The 22771-nt window shown below is 36.9% G+C and overlaps 1 protein-coding gene across 2 annotated transcripts in view; it reads left to right on the plus strand.

Moving 5' to 3' along the window:
• Positions 1-22771, plus strand: part of frem2a (FRAS1 related extracellular matrix 2a) — a 56308-nt gene that overhangs the window by 17949 nt on the left and 15588 nt on the right. For both annotated transcript variants that reach the window (XM_052566967.1, XM_052566968.1), the window contains exons 4-7: positions 4491-4721; positions 10835-10960; positions 11706-11957; positions 22368-22517. In XM_052566967.1, coding sequence (XP_052422927.1) covers positions 4491-4721; positions 10835-10960; positions 11706-11957; positions 22368-22517 — 759 coding nt within the window. The remainder of the gene's footprint in view (positions 1-4490; positions 4722-10834; positions 10961-11705; positions 11958-22367; positions 22518-22771) is intronic.

Genomic DNA, 22771 nt, shown 5'->3' on the forward strand with positions numbered 1-22771 from the left:
CTTGTTAGAATGATTAATGATTAGGATCATGTGGCACTGAAGTATTGGCTGCTGAAAAAGTATACATCAAAGAAATAAATAAAATTTTAAAACACTATCAAATAGAGCAAAGCTATTTCAGTTTGTAATTATATTTCACAATATTACTGTTTTTACAGTTTTTTTTACACTTTAACAGAAGAAATAAAACACACATGGGTTTCAAATAACATTAGTGTGAGAAAATGATGTCCGAATTTCATTTTTAGATGAGCCATCCCAGTAATAACAAAAGTGTGATAGTGATGCTCACAACCAGTGAAGAGTGTTTGGGATCAGGCTTCATCTGCCTCTGTGCTCTTTGGAGCCTGGAGCACTCTCTGCCAAACATATCTACCCCCACCCCTCATATAGCTTTCTACTTTTTCACACCCGCCTGCCTCGGCCCTTTTCTCTCCTTTTCCTCTTGTCTCACTCACTGTGGCTGGCATCTTATGCCGCTTGTTGTAGTAAGAATGAGCCCCCCTGTTGTTAGAGAAATGGAATTGAACTCTCTCTCTCTCATATATTCCTTTTTTTTTATTGAACTCGCCTTATATCTTTCAATCAATTTCTGTCTTTCTGTGCTTTCTTGGATGATTTTTTTTCACATGCATGGTTGGATGGAACATGTGAAGGCTTTTGTTCCATCTGAAGTTATATTCTGCTGAAAGCTACAACTAAATAACCTCTAATGGCCACGAGGGAACGTCTCGCTGACAAAAAAATGGTTTCAAATGCAGTCCCTTAAGTGCAGTGTTTTGGAGTATCTAGTACTGGTAGCGGAGTTACGTAAATTAATTACAAAATAAATGTAACCGTAATCTGTTACAGTTACTGAGAATTTTTTTTTATTTACTGTAAATGACCATTACTTATGAAAATTTTAACAATTACAAAGGGGGTTGCATCTGAATATTTTCACACATGCAGATTTGATTGATTTCTTTGATGAATGAAATTGCATTGATGACTATAAAATATGAGACATCAATGTTTCAAGAGTTTAGGACACAGAAAAGGACACATGCTTATTTGATAACTTTTAATTTTGATTTGGGTTTATGTATATGCTTTGTATTTTAAAATTTTTTTAAAGACCTTTTTCCCCTAAAGCATTGTTAGATGCCAGTGTTGTTTTATCCTGTCATACAGTAGCTATGCAAGGATTTGATTTCAAAAACAGTATCATATCCATTAAACTATATTATGATTTTAAATCTATGTTTAACCTCAGAAGGATCTCAGAGTAAAAAGAGGTGCTAAAGTCTGATTTTGTGGTGGCTGTGCTTTAAAATTAAATTGTTATTACCTTAATTCAAGTGATGAAGGATTTAAAAATCTTACAGTAATCAGTGTTGAGCACTACTGTAAGATTAACCTTGTCTTCTTTAAATGTTTCAGAATTAATAATACAGTAGCTGAAAATGTTCATTACAAATGTAGAAAAGTAATTACTTTGAAATATATACACTACTTATTCAATTTTAAATCTGTAACACATTACATTTCCAAAGTAACCTACCCAACATTGCTTAAGTGTGACAGAAATAAAATTATTTTAATTAAATTTGTTCTTTTTTTGTACTTATATATTCTTATTGCTTACATATACTTCGCTCATGATGTTTCTAATTTCTTTTTGGGGAGATTTTAGATCTTAAATGTTACTTCAATATCTTTAAAGGTGCCATCTGTAATGTTTGGCAAAAAAAATCAAGTCATACTCCACATTCCATAACAGATGGGGGCAGTATGCCTCATAAAGTGAATTGGTCTACTCAAGAGTAACAAACGAGAAACGGCTTAGTCTCTATGCTCCGCCCCTACTTTCACAACAACACTACAGCCATAGTTGAAGCCAACTGTGCGTTCACACCGCCGGCGTCTAGAGCGTCAAAAATCGCTCTTGCCGCTCTGCTCACGACGCTGCAGAAAGATTTGTGAGCGCTCAGACGCTGTAACGAAGATCAAATGCTTATTTTGTATTTAAAGCGGCCGCAAAGCAAACAAGCTTGTTGATCTCGTGCAGACTAACCACAAGGAGTTATAACCTCATTAAATATTGTTGTGGACGAAATATTAGGATCCTTTACTTAAAATGAACAATCTCAGACACCTTGGTCCACGTATCACTTTTAATTAATTTTTTTATGTCCCTGTACGCAAACAGGGACACATCATAGATTAATACAAACGCTAAACAGCAATAATCAACCTGTCCTTTATTCTGCTTGAGAACTAATGTGCCAACTCTCAAGCATTCACCGTGAGACACACGCAATTGACTCTTTTCACACGCTTTCACGACACACATCAATTTTTTCACGCACAGAAAAACCACAAAGCAAAGAGGACACGGAGACCAACAGACTAGACAGAGCAGGTTAGTTATGATATTATAGGGCTGTGCAAAAAATTTGATGTGATTTTCATGCACCTCTCATCAGTAAAGACGCTCCTGTAATTAGAAGGATTTGTTGTGAAAACCTGGCAATCCTGATCTGAACACACGTGCTGGAGATATACTCCTAATTACAGGAGCGTCTTTACTGATGAGATGTACATGAGTAAAGACATGCACAGCCCTATATAATAAAATGGGTAACGTTAAGTTATAGCTAGCTAATTATCAAACGCAGCTACGGTTAGCCATCGCTAACATTAGCACGTTTATCGAATAGCCTTTGATACATTTCTATGTTATAACTTCCCGAAAACAAATACACAAACATATAAAACAAACTTCTAGCGAAATACTAACAGCATCTAACTTGCAAGTTCGGAGTCAAACCTCATTTCTTTCAGGTCCATCAGTTGTCTCCGGCGATTAACAGCAGTGCCGATGTTTACTCTGGTATTCTTATCGGATTTGATTTGTGATTCCGAGCGCGGTTGTTTCCCTGTAGCGGGTTTTGGTCTCTTGCCAAGGGCTTCAGCTATCCTTCCAAGTATAGGTCTCTGCAGGAAAGTAATGGGAGTTACGAGATCAAGGTGTTTTTACACCATGATACCTGATTAGTTGGTGTAATAGTGACGTTAGGTTTAGGGGTGGGGTTGTGTAAGGGGGATCATTTAGATTGCATGATTCAGAAACACCCAGCAGTTTCAAAACACCCACATGGTGATAAACGCCCACTTTTGCTCTGCAGAGACCTAAGTCTCTATCCTTCCGCTCTCTTCCCTGAACTGAAAGTAGTGGGCTGTACGATTGACATCAGGTTCAGGTACGCCCTGCGAGTTATTCGTGTATTGCAGGTTGGCTGGTGGTTATGTTGCCCGCATACCGCCTCCCATGGCCGAAACTGGTATTACGACACCTGTCGGGCCGGGGCTAGTAATGCTAATGCTAATAAAGGTTGATATCTCTGCAGCACTATAACTTGACATTTTTTTAATGACATCATCGCCCTTATTTCTTCTCATTCTTTTGATGCGTGTAGGTCATGTTATGGATATTTTTACCTCAATTTTTGCATATGGCACCTTTAAGGATAAAATTACATTTCCCAAGGAACGCAATCTTAGGCATCATTTATGCATTAAATATGATATAGAACAGTCTTTCATATCTGAAACAAATTAATTGTAGAAGTTGTTGATGCAGTCATACATTACATATATTTATTTTTTAAATGCCCTTTAATATAATCAACATTTCATCATGACATATTCATAAATTTGAGTCTGACTTGAAGTAAAATTACATTTAATTTAAATTAAATTATTATATTTTGTATGTAACACTACTAAGTAGGAAAATAGCCTGTGACTGCTTAAGATATCTGAAACCTATAGTATGGCCTTTATTCTGTTTAATTTGATGTACAATTTTGATGCTTGTAATGTTTCTAGTGGGTCAATACAAAAAAAAATCAATATTTATAATTAAATCCCTATCTGCAGTCTTTTTTCTACAGTTTGCTTTTCCTGTCATGTAGTAGCTTAAGTGTTATGGATTGAAGCTCAGGGATCATCCAGCATTGATCTGAAATACTGAGGTGCTTCAGTTCCTCACATCTGTTTGGGAGGTTCTGGCAGACGGATCCCTGACAGTGTCTCTGCTTAATGTATCAGAGATCAAACGCTTCCGGGCAGATTCACTGCAAGTTTTCCCACTGTGAGGGAATCCCATCACAGCTTCGCACCAGTGTTACAGTAGAGAGGAAGTTGAGTCTACATGCTGTACTTTAGTTCAACATGCTCCTTGATTTTGTTCCTACATCCTAGCCTCGGAGTATCAGACCCCTGCATCTCTTTATGTATGGCGTCGATAGTGCGTAGATGCCTGTGCTGTTGTGCTTGATCTTTATAAATCTGGAAAGTGCAGTTTTAGCTAATCCCTGCTCATAAATTTCATAATAAGCTTCTTTGAGTAGATCGTTCTCAAAGTCATGAGTTTTGACACATCTGGAGGCTGGAGATATGAAGTCAGGAAACTTTGTCAAGATTGTTATATTGTGTTTTTTAAGGGATTGGTACTTTGGATGGCAGTGCCGAGAAGGAGAAGGATTTCCTGGGAAAATCGCAGAAGCAGGTGCAGTTTAACCCCGGTCAAACCATAGCCACATGGAAAGTGAGGCTTCTCTCTGATGGGAAATACGAGCAGTCGGAGACATTCCAGATCATCCTGACGGAGCCAGTGATGGCTGTTTTGGAGTCACCAGCAATAGCCACAGTTGAGATTGTGGATCCAGGTGATGGTAAGTCCAATAGAAGTTCACCAAGCATTTTCTGAGAAGCATGTAACAATGATCAAATTCTTAAGACATTTACACTTGACAGGTTTGGTTTGATTAAAACAAACTGTGGTGAGTTTCATTTGAAAAAGTGTGAACGCTGTCTTCTGAATCTTCGGTGTGCACCACACAAGCTGATAAACTCTGGTGCTGTTTTACTGAAAAATTAGTGCAACATAGTCCAAAAACATCTAAAGGAACCAAAAACAGGACATGATGTCACAATGCATGTCCCTAAAAAGGCCCGAATATTGAAGTCTTCACGTCATATGAGCTTTGTTGCACATTACAATTGAGGACAGGTCTTCTATGTCTATGACTGGGAATATAACATTCCCAGTCATAGTTATTAATATTCTGCTTTGTAGTTTGACCTGCTCGCGCTGTGCGCTGAAGAGATATCACTGTAGTACTACAATTAAGTGCTTGTCTCAAAACCAAACACATTTTCTATCAGGTAAATAATATATCCATGATATATATACACCGACTGAAATGTTTTAAAATCACTTGTACCCTACCTGTTAAAAAAATCCAGTCTCTGCCCATGTCAGTTTGAGTCTTTTTGAGTCAGTTTGAGTTTTAAATCCCTGCCGCCAAGAATCTCCTCTGTCGGTCATGGATTATGGAAACTGAAACATAAATCTATAGGGGTGGTTGGATTTATTCACACATTTTAAAATATTAATTTGAAGCTTCTTTCTTTTCAGATTCTTACAGCTTTATCATAATAGGCTGTATATTAACTTATTGGGAGTAGTTCTATGTGAAATCAGACATTTGAGCTCCCCCATATAGTGAAAATGTCATAATCAATAACACCCCGCGAATATTCGATTGGTATAGATTTGTAGTCGAATCAGCCTCCTCAAATCAAATCATTGATTCATCGACTATTCTGGGTCACCCCTAGTGAGGTCACATCAATAAAATTTGTCCAGTTAGGTTGTTACCATTTGCTAATGTCTTGTGTTTTGTATCTTTAGCTTCAGTGTTAAAAGTGACAGTTTTAATGCTAAGTGAACCAGGACTATCCTGCTGAAAAAAAAAACAGCATATGCTGGTTAGGTATGTTTTGACGCTTGGATGCTGGTTTATGCTGGACGTTTGGTGGTTTGAGCTGGTCTTTTGCTGGCCCTTTACCAGCAAAGGACCAGCATAAACCAGCATCCCAGCATCAAAACATACCTAACCAGCATAAGCTTTTTTTTCAACAGGGTAACCATATGATTTTCTCTTTTGGCAGGGACTAAAAGAATCAAGAGAATCAAACTTCTAGTATAAACACCCTTAATTTTTACAAAAGATTAAGTTTATATTTTCATACCCACCAGAAATATAAACAGATATAATATTTTACAACTAATGTGTCATTTCTGCACCATTGGTGTCACTAAATGGAATTGGGTGATTAAAACGGGAATTTGAAACAAAATGTTTTCATTTTGGTCCATTCTAAACAAAAACTCAGTTTTTTTGTGTTCCACAGAATTCAGATGGTATTCAGAGAACTGATTTTTCAATTGAATTCTAACTAAGCAATGCAATGAAGTAACAGCCATAAAATAGAATTAGAATTTATTCATAAACCTATTATGTTCTATGACTGATGTTTGATAGATCACACACATCAGTCACAGACTTGTATGAAACTCATTGTAAAAATTGTCCAAACACCAAAAATTCCAAACAGTGGTGTTCATCATATGTTTTATCTGATGATGCACATTGGCTTTTTGAACACATACTTATGTATGTGTCTCACACTGTGTGTTTTGGGTTTTCTTGCCGAGAGCTGTGATGGAATTATTTGCCTGTTCATCATCATGACATCATCTCATATTCTCACAATTGCCTGCGTATTTAGATGTGTAGCGCGATCTTATATAAGATCAGAGTCCTTTTTCAGACCCATTTAATTTTTCAAAAATATTCAAACATCAGCGCTTCAGCCGCTCAATATACCAAACCCCAATTACATCTGGTGAAGATGTGAGTGAGTCATAGGCAGGCAGGATGTTCAAGAGAGCAAAAAACACAACAAAGCTGCTAAAAACATCCCAAGCTATGTTATTTTCAAAAATGTTCAGTGTTGCAGATAAAAACACAAACCTTATCTCTAGACTGCAGATGCCTTTTTCTCTCTTTCAGTGGACCTCAATTATCTTAGCTTTTTATATTTCTTCCTACCTGTGAGCTTCCAGTGCACCGCCCACCCCCGCGTTTCGGCGGCCGCCTTTTCATCTGGAATTCTTGTCTTGAAAGCGTTTCGTCTATAAATGTAAATTATCGACCGGCGTTTGAGAAAGCTTTGACAAGTCTGCGCCGGCTCCCTCTGTTATTAAATCGTTCGCATATGAAAGTTAGTCGCGTAGGTTTTGAGGGGTCATTTTGAAGGGGGCGCCACACTTTTATCTGCGAGAACCCAAACCGAGAGGCATCAGAAAGCTGTAATGAGACAGCCGCGCACAAACCCTTTCCAAGCAGCTCTCATTACAAAATACAGCTTTGTCAGGGTGTTGATCAAACCCCGTTTGTCTCACACTGTCTGTTTTGGGTTTTCTCGCCGAGAGCCGCTACGGAATTATTTGCCTGTTCATCATCACGACATCATCTCATATTCTCACAATTACCGGCGTATTTAGATGTGCAGCGCGAATAACCGGAGGCTTACGTTGTTTTATTCTGTGTGTTTTTGTCTTTATCGCCTCCTCAGGGTCCCTGGATAATTAAAATTTTCATCTATAATCCCAAACGCTGCGATAGTTTCCATCTGAATGTTACTTAAGCCTCGCTATCTTTGCAGAAGTTATTTCTCCTTAGAAAAAAAAAGAAAGAAAACTGCACTGCTTCCCCAGTGAGCTAATTATCAGTCTAACGGTGGGGTTTGTTTGCTGAGGTTAATGCCCCATGGGAGGCTTAACGTGACGGAGTCTGGCTGCTCTTTCTAATGGCGAGAGGGAGGGGAGATGGGCTGGTCGGCATGCTGCCGTCCTGTTGCTCCACGTGCTGTTTTTTTTCTTTTCAGGTTAATTGTCGTTTTAGGGTTTATGTGTGTGTGGCAGTGTGAGGTCGCCCTTCTCGCACATTAATATTTGAATGCGAGAGGGAGGTGTTTTTTTCCGACGGGGCCGTCAGAGACCTGTCTGACCCAGTTGCCACAGAGCCGTTCACACATGATGGCTTACACCGACCTGCGGGATCAGACAAAAGCCTGCATCTGGAGGCACATCTGTGACTGGGACGGCTGCGATGTGACAAGCTTCCTGCTTTACAGCCAGAACCTTTCACTGCTCATTAGTGTAAGGAGCAATAAAGGAAGAGCAGAGGCTGGAAAGGCATTTTAAAGATGCTTGCTTCGACTTTGCTTTCTGGTTTTAATGTCTTATGTTGGAAATGGGTTTAATGAAGGTTTTAAATGGCTGTACCTTTCCTTGAGTGAACACTGAAATATTTCATTTTAAAGATGGCGTGAATTGAAAAGGTCAAGAAATCTACACTGTAGAGATGCTTTATATCTTCAAAAAAAGAGAAGCTTGGAAAGCAAAACTGTGGTTTGTTTTCAAGTAACTCAAATTGAAAATTGAATAAAGTATTTTTAAGTATATTAAAAAATAAATGATTTAAACTTAATTTTCTTGTTTTAAGTAAAAACCACACTAAATTTAAGCTAGATTCGCGTATGCTTAAAACAAGAAAAAAATAATTGCAGATGGATATACTGTATGGATATTGATGCATGGATAGATGGATGAATAATATTGTATGTATGAATAGGAAGATGAATCGGATGGACTAAATATAGATAGATAAATGGATGGATGGACGATATGTATGGTTGATATTGATCTGGATCTTATTTAGTTTTGCTTCTCAATAGTTTTATCTTGTTTAAGGGCAATTATTATTTTTTTACTGGAAAACAATAATGCTAACTAAGAAAATTTTTTGATTTTAATAGTTTTTATTTTATTTATTGGTTAATTTTGTGATGATTTACTCCCAAAAATGTATTTGTAAGATTTATAATCTGCTTTAAAAATCTTTAAATGTATTCTTTTGACAGTGTATTTAACAAAAACAGCTATTTACCTAATGCATTATATATGAATTCAAAGTGAGTTTAGAAAATGCTATATAAATAATGTGTTATGATTGACACGTATGCAACTAAAAAAACTCGTCTATGCCATGCTATCCTATATAATTCATATTCAACCGCATATCTGCAGAAGACTGTACCAAGAAGCTGAATATAAATGCACAGGATTTAACTTTCTCATCGGCCTTGTTTTTGATCCTTACAAAACAAGGTCATTATTTTGGCCCCTCATGCATGAGAGTTTCCTGTGTGAGGGTAAGAGACGGTCTAAATACGTAAGCCTTATACCTGAGAGGCTGCATAGATTCACCTCATTGTTATTCTTTTCTCACAGACAGCGTTTGAGTCTTGTTGGCTGCATCATGAGAGTAGTCACTCTGTACAACGCTCAGAGACTGAAAAGTGGAAAACATTCTGGTCTTGCAGAGAATATTTAGTTTTCAAGTTCACGCTCTCTTGCCAGTGTCATATAATTGAAATCTTGGGTGGGTAAATGGCTACTAAATATAGTAATTTTAGTCTTTTTCTCTTTATCTTTTTGAGAACAAATGGGGAAAATAGGTCTTTAACCTTCAGAAAATCTTAGTCATCAAACTCAGGATGTCAAACCACTTCAAATAGTTATAGTCTATTCTATTTTTACAACCCCGTTACCATGCTAGCGTATCTAGCGTATTTTCATGCTAGCGTATCTGAATACTGGGTAAAACAGTTGATCTGATGTTGTTCTAGCAATGTACATTAAATAAACAAAAAGTAGAGACAATTGTTTTAAAAAATATATTTAGAAAAACTAAAATTGCAAGTAACGGTTGCAAATGTGATAGTCATTGATTTTATGCTGTTTTCTAGCAATATACATTAAATAAACATGAGTATGGAGAAGAAAAATATATTTGGAAAAAAATACAGAATTTTTTACTGAAATTCTGATTTAGATTTAGCCTTAATTAAGCTGAAATTCAGTGGAGTCTAGCCAGTTTTAGACCAATTTTTAATAGCTTATTTTCTATATAATATTCCCCATAAAAATTTGACCATTTTTCTTATAATGACATGAGTAACAGGGTAGTGCATCAATAACTAGTGTAAAAATGTAAGCTATGTATTAAAAAAAACTGGCCCATTATAATTCAAAGTTAAATTCAGTGCACAACATTTGTGAATATAATATATATTTTTTTTTAAGTCCTGGAACATAACATTTTTCATCTTTCAAAGCTGTCAATGAAAGTGCAATGGTCTAAATGTTTTCTTCTTTACTGTTTGCTTCTTTACCTATTATTTGAACACCTCCACTCTCCCTTGGTACTAAATGACCGCTTGCAGATTAATGAGTGGAGCTGTATGCAAAGGATCATGTATAATTGCATAGAAGGATCTGGGGCAGGACAGGCCACGCAAAAAGCACCCTTTGTTTTTTTTATTGGTCCCTGTGCGGCTCCATTTCAGAAACATCACCAGCCTTTCACTAGCTATGTCTTTTCTATTGATTTTCCATCTCTGGCTAGAGCATTTTTCTCCCTCCTTTTTCTTTCAGTGCTATAAAAATATAGTTTACATGTTGACTCAGACCTGACCTGCGGTATTTGAAAATAGCGATGCCTGAACAAGCTCCCACTCAGCCAGACGGTTTACTCTGCAACACAACGCAATACACAGCTGGTATGGACAGATATCGATGCCGCTGACTCCAAAGGCCACTAAAAACCTAATATGAAGCGCTCAATATGAAAAATCTATTTTCTCATACAAAATGCATGTTTGCCTTTTGTGAAGGATAAATGTGCATTACACACCCCGTATAGAGGTGTGTGATTTAAAATAATTATATATTGAAGAATCAGTTCACAGCCTGTGGTGTTTTTAAAGCCCTGTGGTAATAGTCTTTCTGACAGGGAGCTGCTAAATCCCTCTGTGACTGATATAACAGAACAGCAGTCATACTGAGCTATATCTTTTTTCCCTTCAACAGAGTCCACGGTGTTCTTTCTTCAGGCCAGCTTTGCTGTGGAAGAAGATATTGGAGAACTCCTGATCCCGGTGCGCAGGAGAGGAGACGTCAGTGAGGAGCTGATGGTGGTCTGCCACACTCAGCAAGGTGAAATACACAAGCTCTCGTTTTTACACCAACAATCACTGTATGTGTGTGTGTGTGTGTGTGTGTATCATTATAAAATCTTTAATGATCAAATTATAAAATAAATAAAAATGTTGTTTTATTTTCTTTTTTACACATTTCTACAAATTGTTACTGTTCACTATTGAATAATATTTTTTAATTGATCTTTTATCAGTCTTAAAAGATCAAAGATTAAAATACTGTATGTATGTATATGTATATATATATATATATATATATATATATATATATATATATATATATATATATATATATATATATATATATATATATATATATATATATATATATATATATATATATACTGTAATATTTAGAAAATTGGTTTAAAATGTATTCAGGAAGTGTTTAAATATTTCAGAAATGGTTCTTAAGAACCTTTTGTGCTGCTCTTTCCACACAAGTTTAAAATGTCCATGTCTCACTAGCTTCTAATAGACGGATAGATCAATCTAAAGGCTTTATTCATGTGTAGAATTAAAAATCTCTTGTCAGTGTCCTTCATACCAAGCCAGCATTTTGTGTGTTTCTACTTTGTGTCCCATGAAAAAAAGGAAATGGGTTTGAATCGAGGTTCAGTGACATGAAATGTTGAATGACATCCCTTTACAGGTTCTTTTGGAGCATCCTTTTGAAGCATCTGTAAATGCTTTATGTGGATTTGAATGAATTCCCTGCATGTGTCCTTTCTGTGCTGCTGCAGGCTCCGCCACAGGAACCGTCCCCACTTCTGTTCTGTCCTACTCTGACTACATCTCCCGTCCAGAGGAGCAGGCCAGCATTCTGCGCTTTGATAAGGACGAGACGGAGAAGCACTGTCGTGTGGTGATCATTGATGACTCACTGTATGAGGGAGAGGAGAGCTTCAACGTGACCCTCAGTATGCCTGTGGGAGGCCGTCTGGGGCCAGAATACCCCACTGCTCTTATCCGCATACTGCCAGACCAGGACGATGGTAAGAGCTTGCTTGCTTTTGTTTGAATGAAAGTAAACATGAAATCTTCACTCCAGGAAATATTGATGGTCATATTGACGATTTGATGATAATATACACGTGACCTGAACAAAGAAAGAAACAAACGGGAAATTTTTTTTTCATAAACAGGGTTTATAGGAGCCAGTGTTATAGAAAAATTATACACACAATATTTGTATTATTTTATTATTATTTCTATTATTATTTAGTGATTTAAGTTTTATTTTAAGGAACCAGTTTTTATGGCTTTATTTTATTTTTTCTATAGTAAACATGGTTGGTGCTGTGGCATAGTGGTGTAGTGCTCATGCTGTAGTGCTTATGTGAGAAATTTGAGTTTGAGTCTGGCTCGCGCCATTTCCTGTTCCACTTTTTCCCCAAAAATAATAAAAGTACAAAAAGTAACAAATAAAAACAAAAATATTTTTTTCTGAAACAAAAAAATGATTGCTTAAAATTCAGTCTGTAAACCATACAAATAGAGCTATTTATAGTCCATATCATGCCAGGACAGATATGTATTTGTTAGCTCAACACGCATATGATATTTAAAGAACCATTTATCTTTTTCCAAAGCTTTGTATAGCTGCAGCATTTCTGTGTGTCTCATGCACATACAGCAGCGAGCAGATGAACCAAGAATAGACACAATGCACATGTAAATGGGCAACGCTGAAGTTTGCAAAGGAGTCTCTTTTTCCTCCAGCGTTATGAGGCCTGAAATCACAGATAAAGCGGAGTTATTCCAAAGCCTTCTTTCCTGAAAGCAAGAGAATTAATTATTTTCCAGCGGAAAGCGAATGTATTTTTGTTCTTTTATCTCTGTTTTGCTGTTAATACGGCACCTCTCAAAAGTTTGCTGAGGAAAATAGGAGCCACTGGCTTAGCCCACCTCAGACAGAAAGTGTGAAATTGCACTCAGGAGGGAGCTGGGAGGGATAAAGTTCATCCTTCGGCTGGGAAACTACACATGCACATATGTGTATATACCGCTGTGCGACTGAATCCCTGCGCTGATCGATGCTTAACGTGGATTAGTGCTAATTCCCATGTGACACGAAGGTGAAAGTTTTCATCAAGTTAAGTTCAGCTGAGCATGCTGCATTCGGTATATCTGACAAATAGTGTTTATTAAAGCATAAAGAGTGTGTGTTTGTGTGTGTGAGGGTGTGTGTGTGTGTGTGTGTGAGAGAGAGACTGTGTAATTAGAGGGTGTTGTTGGCGCATTGTTTTGGCATGTCTTTCCGAGTCTTAATCTTCCTTTTAAAACCCGTCGCACACATACACCTCAGGCTACTGAAGTTTTTTTCGGGAGCAATCCTCTTGTCTATGGTACAATATCCTAAAGGGTATTAGATCTTATCTCGCTCTATCTGAAGCCGTTATCAGTAAATCTGGGCTAAAACCACCTGAACATCAATCAGCATCCTGCAGTAGCAAAACACTCCTTAAATTCAGTGTTAGAGCCGCAAATGAGAATAATAGTTTCAGCCTGATGTGATTATTTATGTTATGAAGGCTATGAGGTTCCTTAAGCCTTTAATCATTTAGTTAGTGTACTATTACAAGACAAGTGTAACTGACACAAACGTGAACTGTGAAAGAGACGATCCTGTGTACAAAATAAGCTTATTTATTTCTTGATTTCTCTCAAACATACAGCATTTTAAAGAACCATAGGCATGTTACAGTGGGAAGCAACACTATTCTGTCCTCTAAGACTCTAATGCAGTGTCAACGGAGACTGAAACTTGAGCTTAAATGTAAAAAATGAGACACACTTGGATGAGATGCTGAAACATAGTCTGTGCATGTGTGTTATTTTTCAGTTATTTTTCTAAAAATCTTTCTACTTGTGAAATGCTGAGTGTGAATAGTAAAAATGGAATTCTGTATGAAATTGTGCATACCTCCGAAATCTGTCTCGTCTCGTTCTCCCTCTTTCTTTCTTGTACACACACTAACACATACACACAAATGAATTATTGATCTGGTGGCCCTAGTTGGGCTGCTCAAGTAGGTTGTGTATCATTTATGTTTTTATTTTTCTGTTTATCAAAGTTTTTGGATCAGAATGAAGCGAGTGAAATTTAGGCTGTTCTCCATGTCATTTAGATTTATGTTGAGTGGTTAACGGCAGATGGAGAGATAAACACAGCTCCGACAAAGTAAAGCAAAACACATCCCCCATATCATCAGAGACAATGAGAAAGACTGGAAGTGTGTGTGTGCGTGTGTATGTGTGTGTGTTAGTGTATAAGGTAGGAGTTTGCAGGTAGGTAAACAGACAAAGGTTGACTCCCTCAGGCAATGCAGGAATGATTTTATCTCTGAATGCTGGAGAGAAGATCTCAACGAGCAAGGAAAGAAGGTCAAAACTACTGCTGAAAATTCAGTCCAAAACTCAATTACTCTCTCTCAGTTGTGTGAATGTGTGCTAAACCTGAGAAGTGGAATGCTGCTGCCTCTGTATGAGCGAAAACCCACTGGAGAGTATCTAAAACTAGTCAAAAATGATACACTTTTCAGTAGCGTGACGGTAGTTTAGCAGTTTTCAAAATACTCTTGCTTTTTCAGGAAATCTGTGAGCCGTGTGGTGGATTGAGTCAGGAAGTTCCCCTCCGTATTGCTGTCTCTCTCTGAGAGCTAATGAACTGCATCAAAACAAACATGGCCCGGATGCCGAGCTCAGTGTTGTTTGGCCGGCAGCAACTGAGCACACTGCAGATTAAAACTGAAGAGATGTTTTGCTGCAGAGATAAAGAGTACAACAAGTGACTCCAGTGAAGCATCTGGTCCTCACTGCTGGATGTTCTGGCTCTTTTAAAAAAGGATGAGACCACCTGATTAATATGTAAAAATTACTATTCACCGTTTTTTGTTTTTATGTGCCATTTAGGCCAGGGTTACTGAAATAGATTTTAATTCATCAATATATTTGCATAGGAAAAATAATTCAAAGATGCCATGCTGGCTTTGTTAAAGGTTATCTTGAAAACACTAAAAAAAGTGTTTATTATATTATATTATATTATATTATATTATATTATATTATATTATATTATATTATATTATATTATATTATATTATATTATATTATATTATATTTGGTTTTGAAATGCATGAACTATGCCATATAAAAAAAATCTGATAAAAACGCACACTTCAAATAATTTATCCACAATATTCATGTGCTATCTGGGATATAATATACAGTACCATTAAAAATTATGTGTCAGTAAGATTTGTTTTTGTAAGACTGCATTTATGCATTGTGCATTTGTTTATTCAAAAGTACAGCAAAAATAATAATATTGTAAAATATTATTGCAATTTAAAAATATATATATTTTAATGTATTTAAAGATTTTATTCAATTTATTCCTGTGATGTTAAAGCTGAATTTTCAGCATCATTACTCCAGTCTTCAGTGTCACATGATCCTTTAGAAATTATACTAATATTCTGATTTGCTGCTCAAGAAACTTTTATTATTATCAATGTTGAAAATCGTTGTGCTGTTTCAGTCTTTGGAAAGCCACTCTTTTGTTTGCAGTATGCATTAGATGGTGGCTGAATGGATGTGAGAGGTCCGTATGTGTGCCCCCTGAGGCTCAGACCATCCAAGAGCCAGAGATTGATGTTGGACATGATGCTTTCTGCTCAGCATCATTTGTATGACAGCGTAGCCCAAGGTGAAGGTGGAGAATACAAGAACATGTGGTGTACATAACTGTTTGAAGGAAGTAAATCTACAGAGACACCCGTCTTTAGTTTCAAATTAATGCCTGACAGCATGTGCGTCTGTTTGACAGATGTTCATAGCCTGAGAACAACAAATGTTTATGTCTAGAGAAACTCAAATATTAGCACACATCTCGGCATGCACTGACTGTCAATGAGTATTACATTCACATTATGTACACTGAATCACCCCCTCGTGCATTAGCTTTCACGGGCGTCGATATCAGAACGCGGCGTGAAGATGCACACCAAACCTATGCAGATCATCAAGAACTGCTGCACACTGTGATAAAATGGCATTCTCTGTCAGCAGTATCTGCAGCATCAGAGAGCCAGCTGTCTGAAGAAATGCTTTGTGCTGTTTCCTGTGCTGTCAATTATTGTGTGCAATGTACACACAGGTGTTATTGCTCACATAAATCTGTCAGTACTAAATCAGAGCTGTTGAAGCCTCGGGGCATAAAGACCGCCTCTGCATTAGAAAACCACCTGTGTAGCTCCAGACTAAATCAATACTTACTTTAATGTTCAGATGTGGACAGTGGACCAGTGTTCACATACTGCTACGTGTTTGTTTGTATTTTGTAACATAAAATGTTTCAAAGGTGCCATACAGTAGTTGTTTTATACTTGTCATGTCTTGTAGCTGTTTGTGTGTGTTTTGCAGCGGTTTCAAAAATGAAAATGATGTCATTAATAACTTACCCTCATGTCGTTCCAAACCCGTGAGACCTTCTTTTATCTTCGGAACACAGTTTAAGATATTTTAGATTTAGTCCGAGAGCTCTCAGTCCCTCCATTGAAGCTGTGTGTACGGTATACTGTCCATGTCCAGAAAGGTAAGAGAAACATCATCAAAGTAGTCCATGTGTCATTAGAGGGTCAGTTAGAATTTTTTAAAGCATCGAAAATACATTTTGGTCCAAAAATAGCAAAAACTACAACTTTATTCAGCATCGTCTTCTCTTCCGTGTCTGTTGTGAGCGTGTTCACTGCAGTGTAGTGATATCAGGTTCGCGAACGAATCATTCGATGTAACCGGATCTTCTTGAACCAGTTCACTGTGTCTCCAATACGCATTAATCCACAAATGACTTAAGCTTTTAACTTTTTTTATGTGGCTGACACTTCCTCTAAGTTAAAATAAACCAATATCCCAGACTAATTTTTACTCAAACGGAGTAAAAATGTACTCAAACAGTACACTGACTGAACTGCTGTGAAGAGAGAACTGAAGATGAACGCCAATTCATCTTGACGTCATTGGCGATGATTGCCCTTGATTCAAGCCTTCGGTTTACCCACGCTCATAACATTAGCACAGAATCAGTTCAGAATCAATCACCAAAAGAATCAGTTCGGTTCAGACGCTGAATCACACATGCGCAGTATCATCAGCTCCTCAGTTCTCGAATCGGACGCGTCTGACAGAAACGGTTCTTGACTCGAGAACAAGTCAGTCTTTTGTTCGTTATCTGGCTCGGCTCGGTGTTCATCTTCAGTTCTCTCTTCACAGCAGTTCAGTCAGTGTACTGTTTGAGTGCATGCATTACTCCGGGATATTGGTTTGTTTTAATTCAGAGGGAGTGTCAGCCACATTAAAAAAGTTAACAGCTTAAGTCATTCGTGGATTAATGCGTATTGGAGATGCGAACCGGTTAAAATGATTCAGTCCGATTTGGTGAACTGGTTCAAGAAGATCCGGTTACATCGAATGATTCGTTCGCGAACCTGATATCACTACACTGCAGTGAACACGCGTTCACAACAGACACGGAAGAGAAGACAATGCTGAATAAAGTCGTTGTTTTTGCTATTTTTGGACCAAAATGTATTTTCGATGCTTCAACAAATTCTAACTGACCCTCTAATGACACATGGACTACTTTGATTATGTTTTTCTTACCTTTCTATGCTTTCACTACAAGTCCTACAGCTCAGCTATGCTTAATATGCAAGAATGTCACAAAGAAATATTCTTCATGCCAAAAACACGTTTTTGATGTCTCCTTTCAGAATCAGTTCCTCGTTAACAGTAATTTCTAATCTTATTTTCCCTTGAAGTGTAAAAATAGCTTCAGTTTTTGACAGATACAACTAAATACTGCACAAGTCTCAATGGTTCCCACCTCCTTTTCCTACTCCGTTTTCTGAAAGATGTTTCACAAAGCTGTCAAAACTGCATAAACCCATCCGCACTCCATGCTGCCGACAGACGAACTAGCGAGTTCAAACATGAGTTTCCAGAATCGAAGAACACAGACATTTTATCCGTCACCTGAAGCTTTAAAAAGCTCTGACAGAATCGTGGCCGACAACAGGCTCCTGGAAACAGATGTAACGTGCTGAGGTTTTGATTGGAACGGGACATCTCGGGGGAGATAGCCGCAAATATTTGCTAATATAATGAATGTTTTGTATGAACACAAGCTACTTTTGATAATTGGAGTATGAATCTAACTGTGCGGTCTTATTGAAACTGTTTGTTTGGACACCTGGATATGAATTATCCCTGTGTGCCTATATCCATATGGACTTGATAATTTGCAGCTTTGTCTAATTGTATCTTCTTCATAAAACTGAATCTTTTGCAAGTTTGCTCTCTGTGGTGCAGATGCCGTCATTCATCTGCTTTGCACATGAATCATCCCTCATTAGCCCTACTGAGTATGAGAACGCTCGGATGATTCAGCACAGTTCATGTATGCTGTGATAAGTCCTGAAATGGGTTTGCTTGAAGCTTCCGCCTGTGTATCAAAATATAATGCAGCATGAGATTTTACCCCGAGGGGCTTTAACCTTCAGCTTCACCCTTTGTGCGGCTGTGAATATTTCAACACGCTAATTCTTTTTTAATGCTTCCCCTCGTTTTTAACAATTGAATCATTTCAAAACATCTTAGCCATGAATATTATACTTTCAATTTTATACTGAAATCATGTTTGTGCTTAAAACAAATGTCTCAAGCTGTATCTAGGGACCAGAATGTTTTAGAGACTTGGTCCAGTAAGAGTTCACCTTGCAACAACATGGCAACAAATGTTCAGAATGCCTTCGTAACCAAATAGCAACACCCTTGAAATCACTCACAATACTTGTTAGGCCATTACAAGAAAATGTGAAGGATTCACTATCTCACTGTCATGTCCGTGTTTTAAATAGTCAAGCACTGACATGCAGAAATGACTTCTAATTGCGTATTTTGACTCTAATAATAATAATAGGATAGAACAGTGGTTGCAAACCTTTTTCAACTCGCGGCTCACACTACTTGACACATACAGTATTGTTCAAAATAATAGCAGTACAATGTGACTAACCAGAATAATCAAGGTTTTTAGTATATTTTTTATTGCTACGTGGCAAACAAGTTACCAGTAGGTTCAGTAGATTGTCAGAAAACAAACAAGACCCAGCATTCATGATATGCACGCTCTTAAGGCTGTGCAATTGGGCAATTAGTTGAAAGGGGTGTGTTCAAAAAAATAGCAGTGTCTACCTTTGACTGTACAAACTCAAAACTATTTTGTACAAACATTTTTTTTTTCTGGGATTTAGCAATCCTGTGAATCACTAAACTAATATTTAGTTGTATGACCACAGTTTTTTAAAACTGCTTGACATCTGTGTGGCATGGAGTCAACCAACTTGTGGCACCTCTCAGCTGTTATTCCACTCCATGATTCTTTAACAACATTCCACAATTCATTCACATTTCTTGGTTTTGCTTCAGAAACAGCATTTTTGATATCACCCCACAAGTTCTCAATTGGATTAAGGTCTGGAGATTGGGCTGGCCACTCCATAACATTAATTTTGTTGGTTTGGAACCAAGACTTTGCCCGTTTACCTGTGTGTTTTGGGTCATTGTCTTGTTGAAACAACCATTTCAAGGGCATGTCCTCTTCAGCATAGAGCAACATGACCTCTTCAAGTATTTTAACATATGCAAACTGATCCATGATCCCTGGTATGCGATAAATAGGCCCAACACCATAGTAGGAGAAACATGCCCATATCATGATGCTTGCACCTCCATGCTTCACTGTGTACTGTGGCTTGAATTCAGAGTTTGGGGGTCGTCTCACAAACTGCCTGTGGCCCTTGGACCCAAAAAGAACAATTTTACTCTCATCAGTCCACAAAATGTTCCTCCATTTCTCTTTAGGCCAGTTGATGTGTTCTTTGGCAAATTGTATCCTCTTCTGCACATGCCTTTTTTTTAACAGAGGGACTTTGCGGGGGATTCTTGAAAATAGATTAGCTTCACACAGACGTCTTCTAACTGTCACAGTACTTACAGGTAACTCCAGACTGTCTTTGATCATCCTGGAGGTGATCATTGGCTGAGCCTTTGCCATTCTGGTTATTCTTCTATCCATTTTGATGGTTGTCTTCCGTTTTCTTCCACGTCTCTCTGGTTTTGCTCTCCATTTTAAGGCATTGGAGATCATTTTAGCTGAACAGCCTATCATTTTTTGCACCTCTTTATAGGTTTTCCCCTCTCTAATCAACTTTTTAATCAAAGTACGCTGTTCTTCTGAACAATGTCTTGAACGACCCATTTTCCTCAGCTTTCAAATGCATGTTCAACAAGTGTTGGCTTCATCCTTAAATAGGGGCCACCTGATTCACACCTGTTTCTTCACAAAATTGATGACCTCAGTGATTGAATGCCACACTGCTATTTTTTTGAACACACCCCTTTCAACTAATTCAACTAATTGCCCAATTGCACAGCCTTAAGAGCGTGCATATCATGAATGCTGGGTCTCATTTGTTTTCTGAGAATCTACTGAACCTACTGGTAACTTGTTTGCCACGTAGCAATAAAAAAATATACGAAAAACCTTGATTATTCTGGTTAGTCACATTGTACTGCTATTATTTTGAACAATACTGTATGTTGTGTTATTTAACTATATGAACAGATGTTATAACTTAGACATTTTTACATAATTAACAATATTATTATTAATTTTAATAGTAATTGGCGGCCCACATGTAATACCATCGGCCCACAGGTTGAAAACCACTGGGTTAGAAAAATTTGGGATTTGTATGTTTACATGAGCCAGAATCCATTGAATCTATTCATTTAATTTAACTAAATAATGTATTAATATAATTGTTATTATTTTATATTTTCAGTTATGCTTTCAGTCACTTTAATTTGTAATTTTTATTTATATTTCTGTGTAGTTGGAAGCCTGTTTCGGTCACTGATTAAAAAATGTAAAAGGTAATCATTGCTTTTTATCTCAGAATTGCGTGATCTAAATTTGGGATTCTGACTTTTTTCTCAAAACTGCGTGAAAATGTCAGATTCTGACATTTTTCTCAGAATTGAGTGATCTAAGGACTGAATCGTAAGTTTAGATCAAGCAATTCTGAGAAAAAAGTCAGAATTGCAAGATGTAAACTAGTAATTGCAAGAAGAAAAAAAACAGAAGTGAGATAAAAAGTCAGTTATCTTTATACAACGGCAGATACAAGCTTTTATATAGCATTCATTTTTATTTAAATTATTTTATAGTCTTCTAACTTGCCAAGTCAAAATTTCTAATTTTCATTTGATATTTATATTTTACCTTTGTTTCAATTATGAAAAAAAATTTTAATACGCCGACGGCTGTCAAAAAAGAAAGAAAGAAAAAAAATGTTTTGGTCTGTTAGTTATCAGAAATCTATAGAAACATCCACAGAATCTTAGTTCAGGGCATGTATTATTGCTATTTATACCTTGTATTATTATTCAGATTAAACCCTGCAATTTGTGACCTGATCTTATGTTTGGAGTGTGTTCTGAACAGAGAGGTTACAGGCTTTTCTTTGTAAGTGGCTTCCTATAGATAATGTGAGATGACAGCTGTTGAATCTTCTCCCAGGGACCTCTGCTCTTAGACGCCACGGGTGAGAGAGAAACACAAACGTCCATATAAGGTGTCAGTTTGTTGTCATAGAAACCAGCGTTCAGACGGCAAACTGAACAGTGGTGGAGCTGGAGGTTATGAAACAGAGCTGGTTTCAGCCGGCATACAGCTTTCATTACTTGGTAGGAGGTTGATTTAGTCAAAGGTTTGTCTCTACTGTTAAATGTAAATAATAAGGTGTTCTGGTGTGTCACAGAATAAAAAAGGAGGGAGGAAGTTTGATTTCGAGGGTTGCTACATGTATTATAATTTCAATATCTGCAATCAACAGGGTTCGTGTGGTCACGGAATATACATCTGATAATAAAACCTTAAAGGTCATGGCTGGAAAAGTTATTAACATTCTGTAATGAATCAAACTTTTTTCTTAGTTATGTTCTGCTATAAAACACTTTTTAAACTAGTTTTACATCGCACTTGTGTAACTGCGAACATTAACAGTGAAACTCTTGAATTTGTATTTAATTGGATTTTACAGGCTTACATATTTTCATATCCTTCAAAAGAAAAAATATTGAAGTTATGTTTAGTTATAAAGGAATATTATAAGATAACAATAAACAATATAAAAGATAATTTAACATAGCAATTAAATATAGAAAATGGATAATGTTTCAAATGACTGTAACATTCATGTAAAAAAAAATCTAATAATTGAAATTCATTATTCACGTAAGTTATATTTATCTTTTTGGCTTATTTTGCCCCACAGCTCCTGTGTTCTATTTTGGCAATCAGGAGTATAACGTCGATGAGAGCGATGGCCATGTTGAAATCCGTGTGTGGAGGACAGGGACGGATCTTTCTAAAAAAGCTATGGTCACTGTGAGGTCTCGCAAAACAGACCCGGTTTCTGCTGAAGGTGTGTGATACCATTTGATTTTCCCAATAATCCATCTTTTTTTTTTCATCCTGAACCAGCATTGTTACTCATTTCATACAATATGCTATCATAACACAGGACATTTAGATGTAGAGTTCATTTTAATTAATGGCCAAGCAAAGAAAAAAAAAAAAAAAAAAAAATATATATATATATATATATATATATATATATATATATATTATTTTATTTTTTTGGTAGAGAAAACCTGACTTGTTTTGGAAAATATAGAT

Source organism: Carassius gibelio, chromosome B10 (genome assembly GCF_023724105.1).
Source record: "Carassius gibelio isolate Cgi1373 ecotype wild population from Czech Republic chromosome B10, carGib1.2-hapl.c, whole genome shotgun sequence".
NCBI lineage: Eukaryota > Metazoa > Chordata > Actinopteri > Cypriniformes > Cyprinidae > Carassius > Carassius gibelio.